At 45.6% G+C, this 20,609-nt stretch overlaps 1 protein-coding gene across 2 annotated transcripts in view; it reads right to left on the bottom strand.

The window, feature by feature from the left end:
- Positions 1-4,264: 4,264 nt before the first annotated feature.
- The window catches only part of LOC121282102 (gamma-aminobutyric acid receptor subunit gamma-4-like), an 885,955-nt gene continuing 869,610 nt past the window's right edge, over positions 4,265-20,609 (bottom strand). Inside the window, exons 8-9 of one of the 2 annotated variants that reach the window (XM_041195567.1) lie at positions 20,252-20,451; positions 4,265-4,560 (exon numbers count right to left, since the gene is read on the bottom strand). In XM_041195567.1, coding sequence (XP_041051501.1) covers positions 4,282-4,560; positions 20,252-20,451 — 479 coding nt within the window. In that variant the 3' untranslated portion in view covers positions 4,265-4,281. The remainder of the gene's footprint in view (positions 4,561-20,251; positions 20,452-20,609) is intronic. The other variant, XM_041195568.1, reaches the window with a different exon arrangement.

Raw genomic sequence — 20,609 nt, 5'->3', positions numbered from 1 at the left:
TGAGATAGTCAGCATGTGGTTAATCAGAGGGAGTCAGCACAGTGTTAATCAGAGACAGACAGCACGGGGTTAATCACAGAGAGTCGGCACGGTGTTAATCAGAGTCAGTCAGCACGGGGTTAATCAGCGATAGTCAGCACAGTGTTAATGAGCGAGATTCAGCATGGAGTTATTCAGAGAAAGTCAGCACAGGGTTATTCAGGGACAGTCAGTACAGGGTTAATCCGAGACAGTCTGCAGGGGGTCAATCAGAGGGTGTCAGCATGGTTTTAATCACAGAGAATCAGCACGGAGTTAATCAGAGACATTCAGCACAATGTTAATCAGCGACAGTCAGCACGCGGTTAATCAGAGAGAGTCAGCACGGAGTTATTCAGAGACAGTCAGCATGGGATGTATCAGATAGAGTATGCACGAGGTTAATCAGAGACAGTCAACACAGGGTTAATCAGAGAGAGTTAGCACAGGGTAAATCAGAGACAGTCAGCATGGGGTTAATCAGAGACAGTCAGCATGGAGTTAATAAGAGAAATTCAGCACAGGGTTTATCAGAGAGAGAGAGAGTCAGCAAAGGGTTAATCAGAGGCAGTCAGCACAGGGTTAGTCAGAGAGAGTCAGCACAGGGTTAATCCGAAACGGTCAGCACAGGGTAAATCATAGAGAGTCAGCACACAGTTTATTAGTGACAGTCAGCATAGGATTAAGCAGAGTGAATCAGAAATGGTTTAATCAGAGACAGTCAGCACGGGGTTAATTAATCAGAATCCACACTGGATTAATCAGCGCGAATCAGCATGGGGTTAATCAGAGACAGACAGCACGGGGTTAATCAGAGCCAGTCTGCACAGGGTTAATCAGTGAGAGTCAGCATGGGGTTAATCAGAGATAGTCGTCACGGAGTTAATCTGAGACATTCAGCACGGGGTTAATCAGAGACAGCCAGCACGGGGTTAATCAGAGAGAGTCAGCACAGGGTAAATGAGAAACTGTCCACACCGGGTTTATCAGAGCTTCAGCACGGGGTCAATCAGAGATACTCAGCCCAGCGTTAATGAGAGACAGTCAGCACGGGGTTAATCAGAGACCAACAGCACAGGGTTAATCAGAGAGAGTCAGCACGGGTTTAATCAGAGACAGTCAGCACGGGTCTCCTGTTTCTAATCTCAAACCCATACTCTGAAAGAAATTTTTCCCCAACATCTCAACTCCAGTTTTTCTCTTATTCCCTATTTCCAATCCGGATGTTGATATTCCTCAGCCCCCACTCTGTATTTTTTTTGAATCCCCATTCCAGATGTTGTTATTTCCAGCCCCCCACTCTGGATGTTGTTATTCCCATTCCCCACTCTGGATGTTGTTGTTCCCAGCCCCCACTCCAGATGTTGTTATTCCCAATCCCCACTCCAGATGTTGTTATTCTCAGCCCCCAACCAGATGTTGTTATTCCCAGCCCCCACTCCAGATGTTGTTATTCCCAATCCCCACTCTGGATGTTGTTATTCCCAATCCCCACTCCAGATGTTGTTATTCCCAGCCCCCAACCAGATGTTGTTATTCCCAATCCCCACTCCAGATGTTGTTATTCCCAATCCCCACTCCGGATGTTGTTATTCCTCAATCCCCACTCTGAATGTTGTTATTCCTCAGTCCCCACTCTGGTTGTTGTTGTTCCCTGTGCACTCTCCGGATGTTGTTATTCCCAACCTGATCTCTGGATGTTGTTATTCCTCAGCCCCCACTCTGGATTTTGTTTTTCCCAACCCCCTCTCTGGATGTTGTTGTTCACATTCCCCACTCCGGATGTTGTTGTTCCCATTCCCCAATCTGTAAGTTGTTGTTCCCAGTCCCCATTCCAGATGTTGCTATTCCCAGTCCCCGCTACGGATGTTGTTATTCCCAGTCCCCACTCTGGTTGTTGTTGTTCCCTGTGCCCACTCTGGATGTTGTTATTCCCAATCCGATCTCTGGATGTTGTTAGTCCTCAACCCCCACTCTGGATGTTGTTTTTCCCAACCCCCACTTTGGATGTTGTTATTCCCAATCCCCACTCTCGATATTGTTATTCCCAGCTCCCACGCCAGATGTTATTATTTCCAGTCCCCGCTCCGGATGTTGTTGTTCCCAGTCCCCTCTCCGGATGTTGTTATGCCTCAATCCTCACTCCGGATGTTGTTATTCCCAGTCCCCACTCTGGTTGTTGTTGTTCCCTGTGCATACTCCGGATGTTGTTATTCCCAGTTCCAACTCTGGATGTTGTTATTCCCAGTCCGCAGTCTGAATGTTGTTGTTCCGAATCCTCACACTGGATGTTTTTGTTCCCAGTCCCCACTCCAGATGTTTTTATTCTCAGTCCCCAATCTGGATGTTGTTGATCCCTGTCCCCAGTCTGGATGTTGTTATTCCCAATCCCCACTCTGGATGTTGATGTTCTCAGCCCCCACTCCGGATGTTGTTATTCCTAGTCCCTGTTCTGGATTTTGTTGTTCCCAGTCCCCACTCCGGATGTTGATATTCCCAATCCCCTACTTGGATGTTGTTATTCCTCAGTCCCCACTCCGAATGTTGTTGTTCTGAGTCCCCACTCCGGATGTTGTTATTTCCAGCCCCCACTCTGGATGTTTTTATTCTCAATCTACACACTGGATGCTGTTATTCCCAATCCCCACTCTGGATGTTTTTATTCTCAATCCACACGCTGGATGCTGTTATTCCCAATCCCCACTCTGGATGTTTTTATTCTCAATCTACAAGCTGGATGTTGTTATTCCCAATCCCCACTCTTGAGGTTGTTATTCCTCAATCCCCATTCTGGATGCTGTTATTCCTCAGTCCCCACCCCAGATGTAGTTGTTCCTCTGCCCCCGCTCTGGAGGTTTTTATTCCTCAGCCCACACTCCGGATGTTGTTATTTCCAGACCCACTCCGGATGTTGTTATTTCTCAGTCTCCACTCCGAATGTTGTTATTTCCAGTCACCATTCGAGATGTCATTATTCCTCAGTCCCCACTCCGGATGTTGTTGTTCTCTCCCCCCAGTCTGGTTGTTGTTCCCAAGTCCCCTCTCTGGATGTTGTAATTCCTCAATCCCCACTCTGGATGTTGTTGTTCCCAGTCCCCACTCTCGATGTTCTTATTCCCAGTCCCCATTCCGGGTATTGTTATTCCCAGTCCCCACTCCGGATGTCGTTATTCCCAAGCTCCCACTCCGGATGTTGTTGTTCCCAGTCCCCACTCTGGATGTTGTTATTCTCAGTCCCCACTATAGATATTGTTATTCCCAGTCCCCACTCCAGATGTTGTTGTTCCCCGTCCCCACTCTGGATGTTGTTATTCCCAGTCCCCACTCCGGATGTTGTTATTCCTCAGTCTACATTTATTCCAAATGTGTAGGAGATGCGTGTAAACAGAGAATATTGCTGGATAACCTCAATGTAACCTTTCTTAATTCTCTGACCTGGATTTTAGGCTCTTGGGGTTCTGAATGAAAACCTATAGGATCACAGGCAGCCCATGCTCTCACTCAATCAGGAAGCAGTATTGACTCCTCCAAAGGCTCACTGTTGCTGATCTGTGTGGTACTGAGACCAGTTGATCAGAGGATCCCATGGCTGGACTTTGCTGATCTGACTTTTTGGCCTCAATTTCATTGTGATTTTTGGTGATGGGGAGAAGTCTTGTTCTGAATTGCTTTAGGTGGGTGGAGGCAGAAATGGAGCATGCGTTCCTGCTCCTGCTCATCATCCAGTGATCCCCAGCTGGTAGTTGACCTTCTATGGAGGTGACTGTCCCTGATTAACCCTGTGCCGACTCTCTGATTAACCCCGTGCTGTCTCTGATTCACCGTTCACGGTCTCTGATTAACCCCATGCTGATATCCCTAGGGAATATATGTCTTAATTGGTTAAAGAATAGAATGTGGTGGTGATGATGCTGGATAGCTCTTTACCACTCACTGCCCATCTAGCTGGACAATGTAGGGCAGGGGGAGGAGGGGGAGGGTAAGGCAAGTGCCCATCTCTAACCCCAACCCAGGTCATCACATAGAATTACAGAGAGTGTACAGCACAGAAAGAGACCATTCAGCCCAACTCCCCAATTGCAGTGTTTATACATCTCAGGAGCTTCCTTTCATTTTTCTTCATCTCACGCTAACATCCATCTATTACTTCCTCCTTCATATGTGTATGTGGCTCTCTGAAGAAAGGATTGAGATAAAACAATGGAGTCAAACCTTTAGCGGAAGATCTTTTATTCTAACGTTACTTTGGAGTGGGACAATGGGTCACAGATAGAGGTACGAGATCCAATAAACAAGATTGAAAAGTAGAAAGGCAGTGGGGAAGAAAACCCGGGAGTAGGCATCCAGCCTGGAGATGTGGATGCGGATGCGCCCCCGGCGCCAGGTGCCAGTTTGACAATCCTCAATGCAGCAGAAGAAGGAGCGGCAATTCTTCCCCTCCAGACAGTCATCGGCCAATTCGTCCTCTGGTTCCTGCCACTGTGCCAGGTTGTTCATGGTGATGGTGGTGAAACAGGGTTCAGTGCCCGGTTCACACGGCTCCTAGAGAAAAAAAATCAGAAAAAAGATCAACTTAGGCAGGGATTAGGAGAGAGGAGTGTTAGGTCAAGCTACCCTGTGCTGTCTCTGATTAATCCCGTGTTGACTGTTTCTGATTAACCCGGTGCTGACTCTCTCTGATTAACCCTGTGCTGACTGTCTCTAATTAACCCCGTGCTGTCTCTGATTAACCCGTGTTGTCTCTGATTAACCCGGTGCTGACTGTCTCTGATTAAACCTGTGCTGACTCTTTCTGATTAACCCCACACTGACTGTCTCTGATTAACCCCGTGCTGACTCTCTCTGATTAATCCCGTGCTGTCTGGCTCTGATTAACCCTGTGCTGATTGTCTCTGATTAACCCCGTGCTGACTGTCTCTGATTAACCCTTTGGTGACTCTCCCTGATTAACCCTGTGCTGATTGTCTCTGATTAACCCGTGCTGACTGTTTCTGATTAACCCTTTGATGACTCTCCCTGATTAACCCTGTGCCGACTCTCTGATTAACCCCGTGCTGTCTCTGATTCACCGTTCACGGTCTCTGATTAACCCCATGCTGATATCCCTAGGGAATATATGTCTTAATTGGTTAAATTGCAACCCTTCTCTCTTCAAACCATTGAATTCCACAGACAATGCACTTGCTGGCATTTTAATGTCACCTTCTTTCTCCGAGACAATGTTAAATGGGAGACCATTTGCTCATTGCTGGATTGGTGGATGAGCCCTGATCTTTTCCTGCTCAAAAATGCAAATCTCCCCATTCTCAATGGGATCCACCAGAAATATCACTGCTTTCCAAAACCCTGGGATCAACTGGAGCACACAATTAAACTGAACCATTGTTGGGCCACAGTCACATTGATGTTCCAGAGCACAGGAAGCCGAATAGCAAGAGTCTGAAGCTTAGGTTCTCGATACCGGATGATGTGGATTGTCAATGAATCACATCCCCAAGATGTCCCATTACTGTGGATTCTGATTCTTTCATCACCTTATCCTGTCTGATAATTGGATGTACACAATCAAACACTTCAGTGATTGAATTTGCTGTTTTTGAGCCAAGTTGACATTAGTACTAATCACTGATTTAGCAATGGGATGATCCAGGCTCAACCTGCACCAATGGCCATGCTGCTGCTAAATTTGCTGGGCTCATCTTTCAGACATCCTCAGAGCCACCTGGGACAGATGTCAGGTTCCTTATATGCGCAAGCAATGGGACTAATGGAAGGAAGGACGTAATAGCTCTGGAGAGAATGCAGAGGAGGTTTACAAGAATGTTGCCAGGGTTAGAAAAGTGTAGTTATGAGGAGAGATTGGATAGGTTAGGGTTATTTTCCTTAAAATAAAGAAAGCTAAGAGGTGTACAAAATTATGAGGGGAATAGATAGAGTGGACAGGATAAAATTGTTTCCCTTGGTGGTGAATTCTAGAACCGGGGGCATAGATTCAAGATAAGTGGCAGAAGGTGTAGGGAGTACATGAGGAAGAACTTTTTTACGCAGAGGGTAGTAGGTGTCTGAAATTCGCTGCCCAAGTTGGTGATAGAGGCAAAAACTTTAAACTGTTTTAAGAAGTACCTGGATCTGCACCTATGGTGCTGTAAACTGCAGGGCTATGGGCTGGGTGCAGGAAGGTGGGATTAGAAAGGGCACCTGGATGTCCTCGAGATGGCATTGACAAGATGGGCCAAATGGCCTCCTTCTGTGCTGTAACCTTTCTATGGTTCTATGGTTCTAATGGTTCTTTTTGGTCCTTTTGCTAGGGTTAAGTGGCTTTGAGTTGGAGCAGGATCCTGATTTTGTATAGACTGCTGCAGTGTCAATGGTAAAAGAGATGTGGCTGTGAAGCCAGAGGATTAGCAGCGTAACCTCACCCCTGCCACCCTGACTCCACAGCACTCACAATAACCTCTCCTCCCCCAGTTGCTGCTCCACCAACACCCCTCTTTAGAAGGAAAGAAAAATATTTAGACCAGGGCTCTTATTTCCCAGTTTTTACTATTTTTTCATCTGGGCCCTCACTATTGGGTACTTGTCTCCAGACCAGAGCCCGTGAGGCAAGTGGCCCAACATTTAGCGAAGAATTGAGCTGCCGGTAGGTGACCAAGTAAAGATAATGAGGCCCAATACCAATTTTGAGACAGATTCAGGCCTCTAGTTTGGAGCTAAAAATGGTCATAAACACTCTATCCTGAGCTGCAGCAGGAGATTTTCCACTCTACAGTAACAGAACACTGTGAAGGATATGAAAAATAGTAACACTTAAATGCTGAGCTTCTGAAGCATTGTCTACTCACACAATAGAGGCGAAAGGTGACTAAAATAGTAATGCGCTGGGCCCTAACACTTGTTTCTCTCACAATAGGGGATTCATTAACCTGTCTTAGTCATAGCTCACACCCATCATGTTGAGCTAGGCTCAGGTACTCAGCAGGATTTGTCTTCAATGGACAGTGGAGATAAAATAGGAACAAAGCCTTGGCCAGAACACTGCAGGGAAATCTTCTGCTCTTCTTTAAATAGTGCCATGGGATCTTTTACATGAAAGGGCAAGTGGGGCCTTAGCTTAATGTTTCATTCAAAAGACAACATATCCAATAGTGCAACACTTCCTCACTGCTGCCACTGACAGTGTAGCACTATCCAAGCACTGTCAATGGAGCATCAGCCTGAATTTTGTGCTCATATTTCTTGAATGGGAGTTAAACCTGAGATCTTTCAAATCTGAGATGAGCATACTCCCACCGAGCACAAAATCTATATGCGGTATCTTATTGGAGGCCTTTTGAAAATTTAAGTATATTACATCTATGACATTAACTTTGTCTACTCTTTGTTATTTCTTCAAAGAAGTCAATAAGGTTGGTCAAGCAAGATCTTCCCTTTTTAAACCTGAGTTCACTATTCTCCCCTATATTTTTAGTTTAGAGATTTTATTTCTATTACACATTTAAATAAGGATATGTCCACTGTCATTGATGATAATCTAACTGGTTAATAATTCTAACTAAACTTGTTCTATCTCCCTTTTTAAATATAGAAATCACATTAACAGACTGGCAGCTTTTGGCACTATACCCTTTTCTGAGGTATTTCCACACTTACTTAATAGTGTCTCTGCTACCTCTTGCCAGGTAATTAGCCATAGCCCATGAGAAATCCAAGGCAACTCTCTCCATGAGGGAGAGACAATTGGTTACATATAGCTTGAGGAGCACCACTCTGATCAAGCTTAGGACATGGCAAGGAGGCAGGCCTCTGTACTATTGAGTCTGCGCTATTGCTGTTATTCTGTATCACACTCTAGCCATGTAGCCAACTGAGCTAACTGGCCTGAAACTATTTTAACATGCAAAGAGGCAAGCCAAACAGGATTTTATACAGCCTAAGTTTAATTTACCTCCTCTATTTCTACCTTCCATGTTTTTACATCTTTTCTTATTATTTAACACCATGTCCTCCCTAGAAGTCTCCCTGGTAAATACTGAGGCAATATTGTTGATCCACAATTTTAAACTGTGTTAGCTATTTGTTTATAGTGTTTTTCCCTAAGTGATCCCATTGTTATTTTTATTTGTCATTTGTCATTTACCGGCATACCATTGTAGAAAACTTCACTATTTCTTTTCATATTGCTTTATAATTTAATGTTCTAGTTCCTCTGCTTTCTAATTGATTTTTGATTTCTTTCCTGCTAGGGATTTCCTTTTATCACCCTCACTTTTATTGTTCATGCAGTTTGTATATACTTTCTCACAAGTTTCATTTTACCCTTACCTCTTTATTCATCTATGATAATTTATTATTGGTTAGTTTGCTTTTTTTTAGTCAGAACATATGTCTTCTGAACCCTATTGCTTGCTGTTTTCAATATTTCTCTCTGCTGTTCTATCCCTTTTTTTGCTTCTTTTTTCAGTTCATCTTCCACAGTTCTATTCTCATTCCATCTTTGTCCAATATATTACTTTGGTCTTTGTCTTATTCATATCCTTTTCACTCTTCATCATAAGGCTTATGATCACTATTGCCTAGATGTTCCGTGTGCTCACTTTTCTTACCTGTTCTGCTTATTTCCCATTACTAGATACAGCAATGTTTCCTCTCTTCTTAGACTTCTTACATACTTGATGAGAAAATGGACACACTGTAACTCCATCCCAATCTCTTCTTGCCAGTTTCTTTGTATGTAGTTGAAATCTACCATGATTATTATTTACTCATTCAATGAATTTGCCTATGTAGTTCTTCCTCCACTTCCATTTTTAGGTGGAATGCTGCGAATGGCAGATTACAAGGTATACAGGCTGTTGTGTGTTGCTGTGTCTATTATCTGCACATGCATGTTCACAAAAATAGAACAGGGGACCATTCCTTCCATCAGATGTTGCCTGGTAAAACTTCTGGGAACATGACCGTGGGCACAATCATCCAAGATTTTCACTAAATGCAACAGTGGGTGGGCAAAATGACATTTTACCCGCTGGCCGCAATGGCAGCTTTTCACATCCCAAACCTGCCGCATTAATTATGCATTCCCAGAAAACACACTGTTTCCATGGTGGGCAGTTTCTCGTTCACCCGCCATGCTATCATTTTGCCACTTTATCATGCCGGGTGCCATATTTAAAGCGCAGCCGTGCGCACACCTCAGTGCTTCCAGCCCAGGACCGCTGCAAAGAAGACATGTCCCTAAAAGGCAAGAAGGCTGCAGCCCCAGGTTCAAATATGCATCCCTTGAGCACCTTTTGGACACAGCGGGGGTCCGCCGGGATGTCCTTTACCACAGCCCTGGCCGCCAGATGACAGCAGCCTAATTAATCAGGCTTAGGAGGCTGTGGCAGCAGTGGTCAGCGCCAATGCCCTGCAAAAGAAGACACCCACTCAAGAGGATGAATGTTCTTCTCCATTCCACCAGGGTAAGTCACTCTTCTCATCACTCTCAACTCACACATTCTCAAACCCATCACACATCCACAGGGCCTTCACTCACTGCCAAGTCAAGGGACATCACCATTCACTGTCTCACACACGTCTTCATTATCTTCATCCTGTCCATGGCACCACTCATTACTCACACATACCAGACATACTTATAATCTGGCCTGGCAGGCACCCTGCTTACACTCTCTCTATCTTTATTCATGCAGGAGAAGCTGGCACACAACAACAGGGAGAGGTCGCAGACCGGTGGAGCAATGTCTGAAATTAAGGTCCTCACGTACTTTGAAAACAGAGCCATCCAGCTGGCTGGTGAGGATCTGGACCATTTCTGTGCTGTCAGTGAGATCAGCGGTGCTCTACCAAGTGAGGATCCAGCAGTGCAACATCTATCAGACAGCCATGCTGTGAGTGATGTGTCCTGCTTCACAGGCCACTGCCATGCACTAATTATCTCTACTTGCTTTCACAGGCACATCTGGGAAACTGCCAATGGAGTCTACAACCCAGGGCCTCCAATCAAGACTTGAGGGATGCTCAAAAGAGGAATCTGCTGAAACCTTGCTGAAAACCCGCCACAGTGCCTACCTACACCCTCTACCAGTGCAGAGACACATGCCTCAGTGGGACCAAGTTTTAGAGTAGCCTCAGAGTCACAATCCAGTGAGCACATCACACTGTCTGATCCACAGCAGGCAGAGGCAGAGACTTCCCAGGTGTCCGGCATTCGGAGGACTGCTAGAGGCCAGAGGGTGCCACTGCGACACAGCAGGACCCTGAAAGCAGGCCAGGGCCCTCCAGGTATCAGCCCTCCAGAGGACATTTGTCAAGGTCATCACAGTCATATAGCAGTCACATAGCCACAGTCACATCACATCAGCAGGCTGCCTCCACCTCTGCCGGGGAGAACTAAGACATGGCAGCAGGGTTGGGAGGGTTAAGAAGAATTAGCTGCACAGTCTGGGCATGGAGGTTAATCACTTGCACATAATGTTCGCTATTGCCAATAAACTCCCAAGAATGTCTCATTGCCTATGGATCCTTGTCCTAATGAGCAGTGTTTGTGTCACTTGGATGTGGAACCTTTCTGCACAAGATAAAGGCAGATGTCTCAGTCCAGGGCCTCTTCCCTGTGCCCTGTGCAGCCTTCAGACCAAAGTGATGGTCCAGCCTCACACTGCCTGGAGACATTACTGATGCCTGCACCTCGGCAGTGCTGGTCATTGCTGCCAGAGTGTAGTGGGCAGGTGCCACAGAGTTCCATCATTCTTTCTGTATGCTCTCGAACATAGAAACATATGAACAAGGAGCATGATGAGACATTTCAGACTCTTGAGCCTGCTCCACCATTTAATAAGATCATGACGGATCTGATAGTAACCTCAAATCTGCATCCTGCCTCCCCCCAATAACCTATATCCCCCTTGCTTATCAAGAATCTATCCACCTCTACCTAAAAATATTCAAAGACTTTGCTTCCACCATCTTTTCAGGAAGAGAGTTCCAAAGACTCACAACCTTCTGAGCAAGAAAATTTTACCTCATCTCTGTTTTAAATGGGCCACCCCTTATGTTTAAACAATGACCCTTAGTTCTAGATTCTCCCACAAGAGGAAACATCCTCTCCACATCCACCCTGTCAAGACCCCTCAGGATCTTATATGTTTCAATCAAGTCACCTCTTACTCTTCTAAACTCCAGCAGATACAAGCCCAGCCTGTCCAACCATTCCTCATAAGAGAACCCACCCATTCCAGGTATTAGTCTGGTAAACCTCCTCTGAACTGCTTCCAATGCATTTATATCCTTCCTTAAATGAGGTGGCCAATACTGTACAGAGTACTCCAAATGTGGTCTCACTAGTGCCCTGTACAACTGGAGCATAACCTCTCTATTTTTGTATTCAATTCCCCTTGCAATAAATGGCAATATTCTATTAGCTTTCCTAATTACTTGCTGTACCTGCATACTAGCCTTTTGTGATTCATGCATTCGAACACCCAGATCCCTTTGCACCTCACAGCTCTGCAATCTCTCACCATTTAGATAATATGCTTCTCTCAGCACATTTAAAGTGGGGCTGGCCCCCATCTCTTCAACATCTGTAACCAGTGACATTGTGCTCCTGAAGGGGTCAGGTGCTGAAGGTGGACAAAGGATCAGACGCTTTTAAAGTTTCATGACTGCGTCTCTATGAAATCACCCTGATCATGGAGCACAAGTGAGCTGCCCTCGGCCAGACAGGAGTCAGACATTCTCATAGGCTATGTGAAGAGTTATGGAGTGTCCTCACTGTATGTCATCATCATCCTCCTGCAATTGAGCAACTATTGGGGCCTCCAGTGCATCTCCATGACAGGAGCATTCTCACAGAGGGTATGTGCGCTGCCATAAGCCAGACTGGAGTCAAACATTCTTGATGCAATATGAGGATCTATGGTGTCTCCTCACTGCATGTCGTCATCATCCTCCACAAATCTAGCAGCTATAAGGGCCTCATGAGCACACCTGCCTCATCTGGCCTGTGCGAGGGCCTCATCCCTGTCATCACCGTTGATGTCCTCCTCATGAGAGGAGACCCCCAGCTCTTCCATCTCCTCAGCCAGCCCCTGTCCCCATTACAGTACCAGGTTATAAAGGACGCAGCAGATGATGACGATGCATGACACCCCCTGTGGACTGTACTGCAGGGCTCCACCAGACTGGTCCAGGCACCGGAACCTCATTTTCAGCATCCCGATGGTCTGCTCCACCAAGTTGTGAGCTGCAGCATGAGCCTCATTATAGCGTCGCTCTGCTGCAGTCTGAGGCCGCCACATGGGTGTCATCAGCCACAGCCTCTGTGGGTAGCCCTTGTCCCCGAGAAGCCATTCCTGCAGCTTCTCTAGACCCTGGAAGTCATCAGGGATCTGTGACCGACTGAGGATGTAGGCGTCGTGCACATTCCCTGGAAACCGTGCACACACCTGCAAGATGCGTTCCTGATGGTCACACACCAGCTGGACATTCAGCAAATGGAAGCCCTTGTGGCTAATGTAGTCCACTGTGTGTAGCGACAGAGATCTGAGCGCCACATAAGTGCAGTCAATAGCACCCTGCACCTGTGGGAAACCTGAGATGTGGGCAAATCCAATCGTCTTGCATCCTGGCTGTCCTGGTCCTGGGCGAAATGTACAAAGTTGTGTATCCTCGCAAAGATGTCATCCGTGACCTCATGGATGCATTTGTGGGTGGAGGCTTTTGAGATCCCACACAGGTCACCTGTGGAGCCCTGGAAGGTGCCACTGTCATAAGAATTGAGTGCCGCAGTCACTTTCAGGGCTACTGGCAGTGAATGCCCTCCATGTTCCCGTGGCGTCAAATCTTGCAGCCAGTGGCAGATGTGACCGACCAGTTCTCTAGACATGCGCAGTCTTCGGCGACACTGGTTCTCAGTCATCTGCAGGAATGAAAGGCAGCATCTATAGACCCTGGGTGCCGCTAGGCACCCTCCAGCATTGGCTCGCTGTGGCTCTTCGGTGGCGTGTGTGGGAGCCCCAGTCATTTCTTCTTCCAAAGGTTGCTGCTCCTCCATCTGCACATCTAGGCACCTCATTCATTCTCTTTTCTGTTGTGTTCGCTCTCTGTACGCCACGAGGCAGACAGCTAATTCACCAGGATCCATGATCCTGATGTACTCCTCCTGCAGGATGAAATAGAGAGACACGTGGGTTAGCATGGTTGTACTAAGAACCTCTCTTGGTTAAGTATAAAGGTCCCTTACCGCATCGCAGGGAGCCCTTGCCACCACTTAGATGGCCAGAGATTAGTGCATTTCATGGCTGCCCGAAACCCTATCCACATCCACCCAACTCCACCGGACCAATTGGCGGCAATTTTGCCCATTGAACTGCAGGCTGTGCTCTCAGCTCAGGCACAGCTATTTTCCTAACCCATGCTGCACGGCTGCACTGTTAGCTTGAACCATAGGGGAGACTGGTCCAAACCGGGATGATGACATTGCAGGGGGCTATGTCTGCCTCGACCAGTGACTGCTCCATGGCCAGCTTCAGCAAGGAGATTGTACAACATGTGCAGTCATCCAACTGTTCTGCTAAAATGCTCATTAGTTTCCAGTTGGTGCTGGAGGTGGTGGTGGGGGTGGGGGGTGGGGGGGTGGGGGGAGTGCATCTGGGGTGGTGGTTAAAAGCTCTGGAGCACTTGGTGGCATTTTTATGCTTCTGCATTGCTTGAGTGAGCAGATAAGCTGGAGGTCCAACTCCAATCATATCAATGTGGCTGCGTCTGAACTGTCTCAGCTGCAGGGAAATGATCACTTTATTAGGTTTCCCTAATGCAGGGCCGCTTCCCTGACCCGCCCTACCCCACACGCGCTTGTGCGCTACCTCCAACCACAGGACATCCTTTGCACCCACCACCCCAACCAGCAAACTCACCTCAACTGCAGAGCAGCCTTTGGCCCCTTGCCCCAAGTCGCCTCAACCTTGAAGTCCAACAGGTGTTCCTTGCCAGCGCTCCGCAACGTTACTATGCACTCACCTTTGAGTTCCCCTCAAAATGCAGCTCGACAAGTGCAAGCCTTTTATCTGCTGCTGTGAAACACGTTGGCATGATTGAAGTGGGCTGACGATCCAGTGGGGGTGGGTGGGATGGATGATTCCGGCAGGCTGGCCTTGTAATGACATGTTGATGCGTTACAATGAGGTTCCCTATGTCCGATGGTGGGAAACGCGGCCTGCCATCAACGGGCTGAGCAGACGATCACAAACTGGTTTCACAACCTCGTGAAATCGATTTTTGGCCTTCTCGCCATATTGTCCACTCATGCCACTGAGCACGCCTGACTCCAGCGGGCACAGGCGATTCCGACCCGTGTGTCTGTACCTGTTGTAGATTTCTTTTTACCTTCAGTATCTTTTCCATTAATGTGGTGCATTTGAAATGTGAATTTTACCCAAAATTAACCTAATCATAATTAAAGTTCCACTCAGGAGGATTAATTTTCTGTTTTGGACCCTATCTTATCTTTATTTCTTTCCATGTGGCTTCTGTGTCTACCTTGATGTCAGTTAAGCCCCTTTCTCTATTGTCATGATGTTGTCTCTAATTAGCACAGCCATCCCTTCTCCCAACCTTTCGAAATATATCCTGCAATATTTAATTGCCTGTCCTGTTCTTTATGTAACCATGTTTCATGAGTACATCTGGCTCCTCACTATGAATTATCGCCTCCAGTTCTCCTGTCTTGGTTCCTAGTCCATGCAGTTTATTTTGTTTTTCATTAATTGCTCCATGCGCTTAATTATATTTTAACTGCCATTTCATACTTATCTCTACAATTGTATCCATTTCCTGAACTTTTATGTTACTCTACTTCTTTATCATTATCCGACCACTACTCTCATCTCATTTTTCTTTCATCTTCAAGCTTGTGTAATTTTCAACAAATCCCTCCTCTCCGTTCGTCTTAGTTCAAAATCTTAACCCGTGCCCTATTCATGCTCTCCACTGGGGCACTTGTCCCAGTCCAGTTACCGTGAAACCAATCCCATTAGTACAGTACAGTGCCAGAACCCTATGTAATTAAACCTTCCTTTCCACACCCGTCTTTCAGCCACACATTCACATTCCTCATCTTCCCATCTCCAAATCAATGATCAGGCGGCTCAGGTAATAATCCTAAGATTCCTATCAGTTTCTAATCTCTGATACTCTGTTAACAGCACTTCCTCCCTCCTCTTCTCTGTGTCATTAGTCCTAACATGGATCACAATATGATCTTCCCCTCCCTTTCCAAGTTCCTTTCTAATGACTCTGGCTTCTTCTTTATGCCTGCAACCTTCTGGACCAGCTGAATACAGAAAATACAGAGGAGAACTGAAAAGGGAAAGGACAAAAAGGGGTGGAACAGGAATGCAAAGAAAGTGTATGAAAATAAATTATCAGGTGACATGAAAGTCTTTTACAAACATATAAATAGGAATAGAGTAGTCAAAGAAAAGCTGTGGCTAATTAGAGATCAAACAGGAGATCTTGTGGAGGCTGAGGGTACAGTTGAGGAACTAAATATGTGCTTTCTATTTGTCTTCACTAGTCAAGAAGAATAATACACTAATACTGTATTCCTGCAGTACTGCAGCAGAGTGGCAGACTGGATTTTTGTGCTCAAGTCCTGGAGTGGGTTTTGACTCAGAAGAGCAATGGTTAACACCAATGGTGTCACTACAGCACTAATAATGGTCACGAAACTACCAAATTGTTATTAAAAACCCACTTGGTTCATTAATGTCCTTTAGGGAAGGAAATCTGCCATCCTTATCCAGCCTAGCCTACATGTGACTCCAGACTCGCAGCAATGTGGTTGACCGTTAAGCTCTCTCTGAATTGGCCTAGCAAACCACTCAGTTGTATCAAGCTGTGTTGAAAAATTCAGATAAGAATCATTATACATTCTGTAGCCATTCAAGAGGGTTGCTCACCACTTTCGAGGGTAATTAGGGATAGGCAATGAATGCTGATCTTGCTAGTAATGCCCATATCCCACAAAGAAAAGAAAGGCTAAAGGGAGCAGTGTAAGAGGACTGGATGACTGCAAGTCTTTCATGCCGGTTGATAAAGGGGCGATGGCAGTCTAATGTGGGAGGAGGGGAATTGTGAGGTGGGGTGGTGGGGTGGTGTGATGGGGTGGGAATGTGGGGTGGGGGGGTGGTGGGGTGGGGATGTGGGGTGAGGTGGGGGTGTGGGGGGTGGGGTATGGGGGGATGGGGTGAGGGTATGAGGGGTGGGGTATGGGATGGGGGAAGGGGGGGTGGGGGTGGTGGGTGGGAACGGGGTGGTGGGGTGGGGTGTGAATGAGGAGCGTTTTCTTTCTTCCACAGTGACTTGTGATGTGAAATGTGCTGTCTGAAATGATGGTGGAAAGTGATTCAATAGGTAGCTTTCAGAACGGAACTGGATAAACACTTGAAGGGAAACATTTCACAAAGCTCTCGGGAAAGAGTAAGGGATGTAGAACTAATTGGATATTACCTACCAAAGAGTGGGCACATGCATGATAGACCAAATTCATTAGCAATTCATGCTAATTATCGAATCCCTGATGACCGTAGCCTTTCTGTTTTAATTCTGCTCCCTTATCCCTTGGACTGCCTCACAATGCCATGATTATCATTCAGGCCATATTTCCTGTGGTTTTTAGTCTTATTCTCACAGGTAGCGAGTGCAGTCTACCAGTTAAATAGGATTGTGGTTGTGAGAAATCCTTCTCCATCTTGTCTAGATTCCTCTTACCCTGACTGTAACACCCTCCCCTTCCTGAACTTGTGCTTTCTCCTAAAGGCGACTGAGAATTATTAAGATGATCCTCCTCCTCCTCCTTGTGTGTCTGAATGTCTGTATCTCACACAGCAGCAACTTTGAAGTGACTCAAGGTAGAGAGGTTTCCTGTCGATGAGATAAACCTGGGACAGCCTTGCTGTCCACACATATACCCATACACTGCTGTGCCAACATACTGACTGTGCAGTCATTGCAAATTTTTATTTACTGGTTAGCAATAATTTATTCTGAAACTAAATAAACACAGTCAGTTCTGGATTAGTGTTTGCAGGTGGAATTTAGCTTAATTTCAAATTATTTTATAATCAATTACTGCGTATTTATTTCTTTATTTCCTTATTTAAGTATGACATTAAAATTGACAGATTGGCTATTTTAAAGTAAAAATCAATCAGCCAGCACAGAAATGACAGCCTCTTTGTGTAATGCAGGGAGAGAAGACCCACTTCCATTCGCCTTTCATACCTTTCCTGAGGCTGGCATGTTCCAGCTGCACCAACTAACAGTTCTAGTGCTATTCTATAAAAAATAAAGAGGTAACTGGTACAAGTCTGGCGTTATGTTTGTCACAGCATCCCTCCCACACCATGGGTAGGTACAGTTTATCTCCCTGTAACACTGTGCTGCATTCACAAGCAAACTCCCTGAGTATTCCGAAAGGGTACAGTACCTGCAGCCAACTGTTTATCACAAGGAATCATATGGGAAGCAACGGTTGGAAAATCACTACACTAGCCCTGTAATGTGTGTGTGTATGTGTGTACATGTGCGTCTTTGTGTGTGTCAACCAGGGCCAGGGAGAGAAATCATGGACCCTGGTGCTTTTCCTGCTTCTGAGCCCCTTATTATTTCTCCTCACTTTAACCCTTACTCAATCATGCATAATAATTTTTCCCCTTTCAAGGTTCACCAATCAATTCACCAAACAATCACAGAAAGGTCCTAGTAAAATGATAGCGCCCATTGTTGGCATCTGGTTACAATTATCATCTGGTATCTATGCAGCATGGGTCATTAATATTCAGAGCAGCAACGATATAATGCAGTGTTAGTTTGTATGCACCTTATAGGTGATCTCACTGTGACTATTAAATACACCAGAAAGGACAAATTTTACTTTAACAGCATTGTGCAATGTTGTTAATTTGACAGGAAAATATCCCATTAGTTATTTATAACACTGTGCAGATGATAACACTGATTTTGGTGACTGCCTCAGCTCTCATTAACATGTTCTGAACATGCCCACAAATATGAATTTAATGTCACTGTGACCATATGGTGCAAAGATTCAATATTTGTAACCCAGATAAACTGCACAAGATCTTTTCCATTCTGTAGAAGTAGTAGAAGACTTTTTTTCTGTCTGGTTGCATTATATTATTAAATATAAACATTTCATACAAGGGATGTAACTGGTTTCTATCAAACCAGTCTTTTCACATGGTAGAAAGATCAAATGACTCCTGAGCAACAAAGTAGACAGAGTGAACAACATAGGTCTTCATTATCAGGAAGAAGCATTGGACTCCTTAGGTGTCTCTATGCAACACAACTTTTAAGAGGCCAGAGCACAAAGACTGAATGGTTTACAATTATAGCTGTGTTCTCTTGATCAGCAAATCTTGACACTCTGCTGATTGCTGCTTCTCACTACAAACTTTTTTTAATATCTATTATGCAACACATCTTTATCACAATACTTCAATGCCTTAAATATACTCAGAAAAAACACCAATATAGCGCGGGATAATAAGGAAGGAGACAAAAGGACAAGATTGAAATCAATGGAAAAGACTCTTGAGAATCATATGCAGTGTAAAACAGGTTACTGATTGACTATGAGCCTATTACATACTCCTGTCCTGGAAATCTCACCTCACAAATCCCGCTCACAGTAAACTTTCATTAACAACAAAATAAACAGAACTCCAGCCATGATTCCACCCTATGTTCGCAACATAATTATGGATGACAAAAGCCATCTAACCCAACTCATTTCATGTAGAATGATGAGGCATTAGAAGCAGGAGATGGACCATTCAGCCCCTCAAGCCTGGTCCACCATTTCATACCATTGCCTACATCACACCAGTGTCTACAACTCAAAGTACTTAATTGGATGTAATGTGATTTGGGGCATTGTGAAAGGTGGCTATATAAATGTAGGTGTTGTCTTACTTCATTATACCTGCATGCAGTAGGCAGAGAAACTATAAAAATGGTGAAACTAGAAGACCAATTCTGATTCTCTCAGGATAATTCGTCATAGAGTGACTGACGTTAAGAAAGTGGCAACCAAGAAATCCGTACATTTAAAAAAACAGTTCAACTCTGTAGCTAAATTCCCCTCCAACTTTCCCCCAATGCCCCCTCCAACCTCCACTCCAACCTCCCTGCAACCAATCTCTAACTCCCCCCAACCTCCTGAATCTCTCCCCCAACCTATCACACCCCCTTCAAACCCCCCAATACCCATCCCCACACCCACCCACCACACACACACACCCACCACCCACCCACACACACACAACACCCACACCCACCACATACACACACACACACACACACACCGCACACACACCACACCCATCCACACACAAACACACACACCCACCCACCACACACACACACACACCACAGCCACACACACACACAAACACACACACACACACCCACCACACACACACACACCACACACCAACCACACACACACACACACACACACCCATCACACACACACACACCCGTGCACACACACACACCACAAACACACACACCACACACACACACACACACACACACACACTATCCTATTGATTCTAAAATTACAGGGATTTACTTACCATTTTTCAAGCAGGCACTCTCCTGACAGTTGCTTTGCTGATGCTGATCTTCGGGCAGCTTTGTGATTTTCTGGTGTGTTTTTCAAAACAAAACAACAAATCTGCCCGAAGGTAAGAAGCAGTTCAGCAACTCAGTGAAAGCGACACTGGCACTGACAGACCATATTTTAAAAAAATCAGAACTCTTAGCCTGACAGATCATTATTTTTAAGCCAGCCTGACAATGTCTGCAGTTCTGGCTGCTCAGCCTGGACAGTAAGAAACTCCATTTGCAACATAGAGAACAGGCCTGGAAACCCCAGGCCCTGGTGTTTGGCATCATCTGCAAAGCCCTCTCGTGGGCCCTGGTGCCAACATGTATATGTGCGCATGTGTGCTGACTAGAAAATTGTCTGTTAAAAGTCACAGAATCTTCCAGCCCCAAGCTAACCAAAGCCAACTCAGTCACTGACAATTGGTTTATGTTCTTCATGTTTAGATCTATCAATCCACCTGCCCATAGAAATTATTTGGGAACAAAACGCTGTTTGGTGAACAAATCAGAGGGCAGGTCATTAGAAACGTACAGGTTTAAGTTTGCGTTTTGTGGGGTTGGGTCTCTTGGTCCCTACAAGGTAGTTGAGAGTGGCATACTCCATGAGCGCAGCGAAGACAAAGATGAAACAGACGGAGACGAAGAGGTCCATGGCAGTGATATAGGAGACCTTGGGCAATGCTTTCCTGGAGATAGTGCTGAGTGTTGTCATGGTCAGCACAGTGGTGATCCCTGCAAAAAACACACACACAAAAAAAATGCAGATTTTTAAAGAGCCGGCCCCTTCAGGAAGCTTTGCTCTCAATGCTAAACCCTCCTGGTTCCCACATCCCAGAAGGGAAAAACAGTTCAGACCAGTACTCTTATTTCCCAGTTTTATTGCTGTTCTA

This window comes from Carcharodon carcharias, chromosome 9, assembly GCF_017639515.1.
Source record: "Carcharodon carcharias isolate sCarCar2 chromosome 9, sCarCar2.pri, whole genome shotgun sequence".
NCBI classification, from domain to species: domain Eukaryota; kingdom Metazoa; phylum Chordata; class Chondrichthyes; order Lamniformes; family Lamnidae; genus Carcharodon; species Carcharodon carcharias.
Note: the sequence above shows the minus strand (reverse complement) of the source record. Positions and strands in the feature narration are given on the sequence as shown.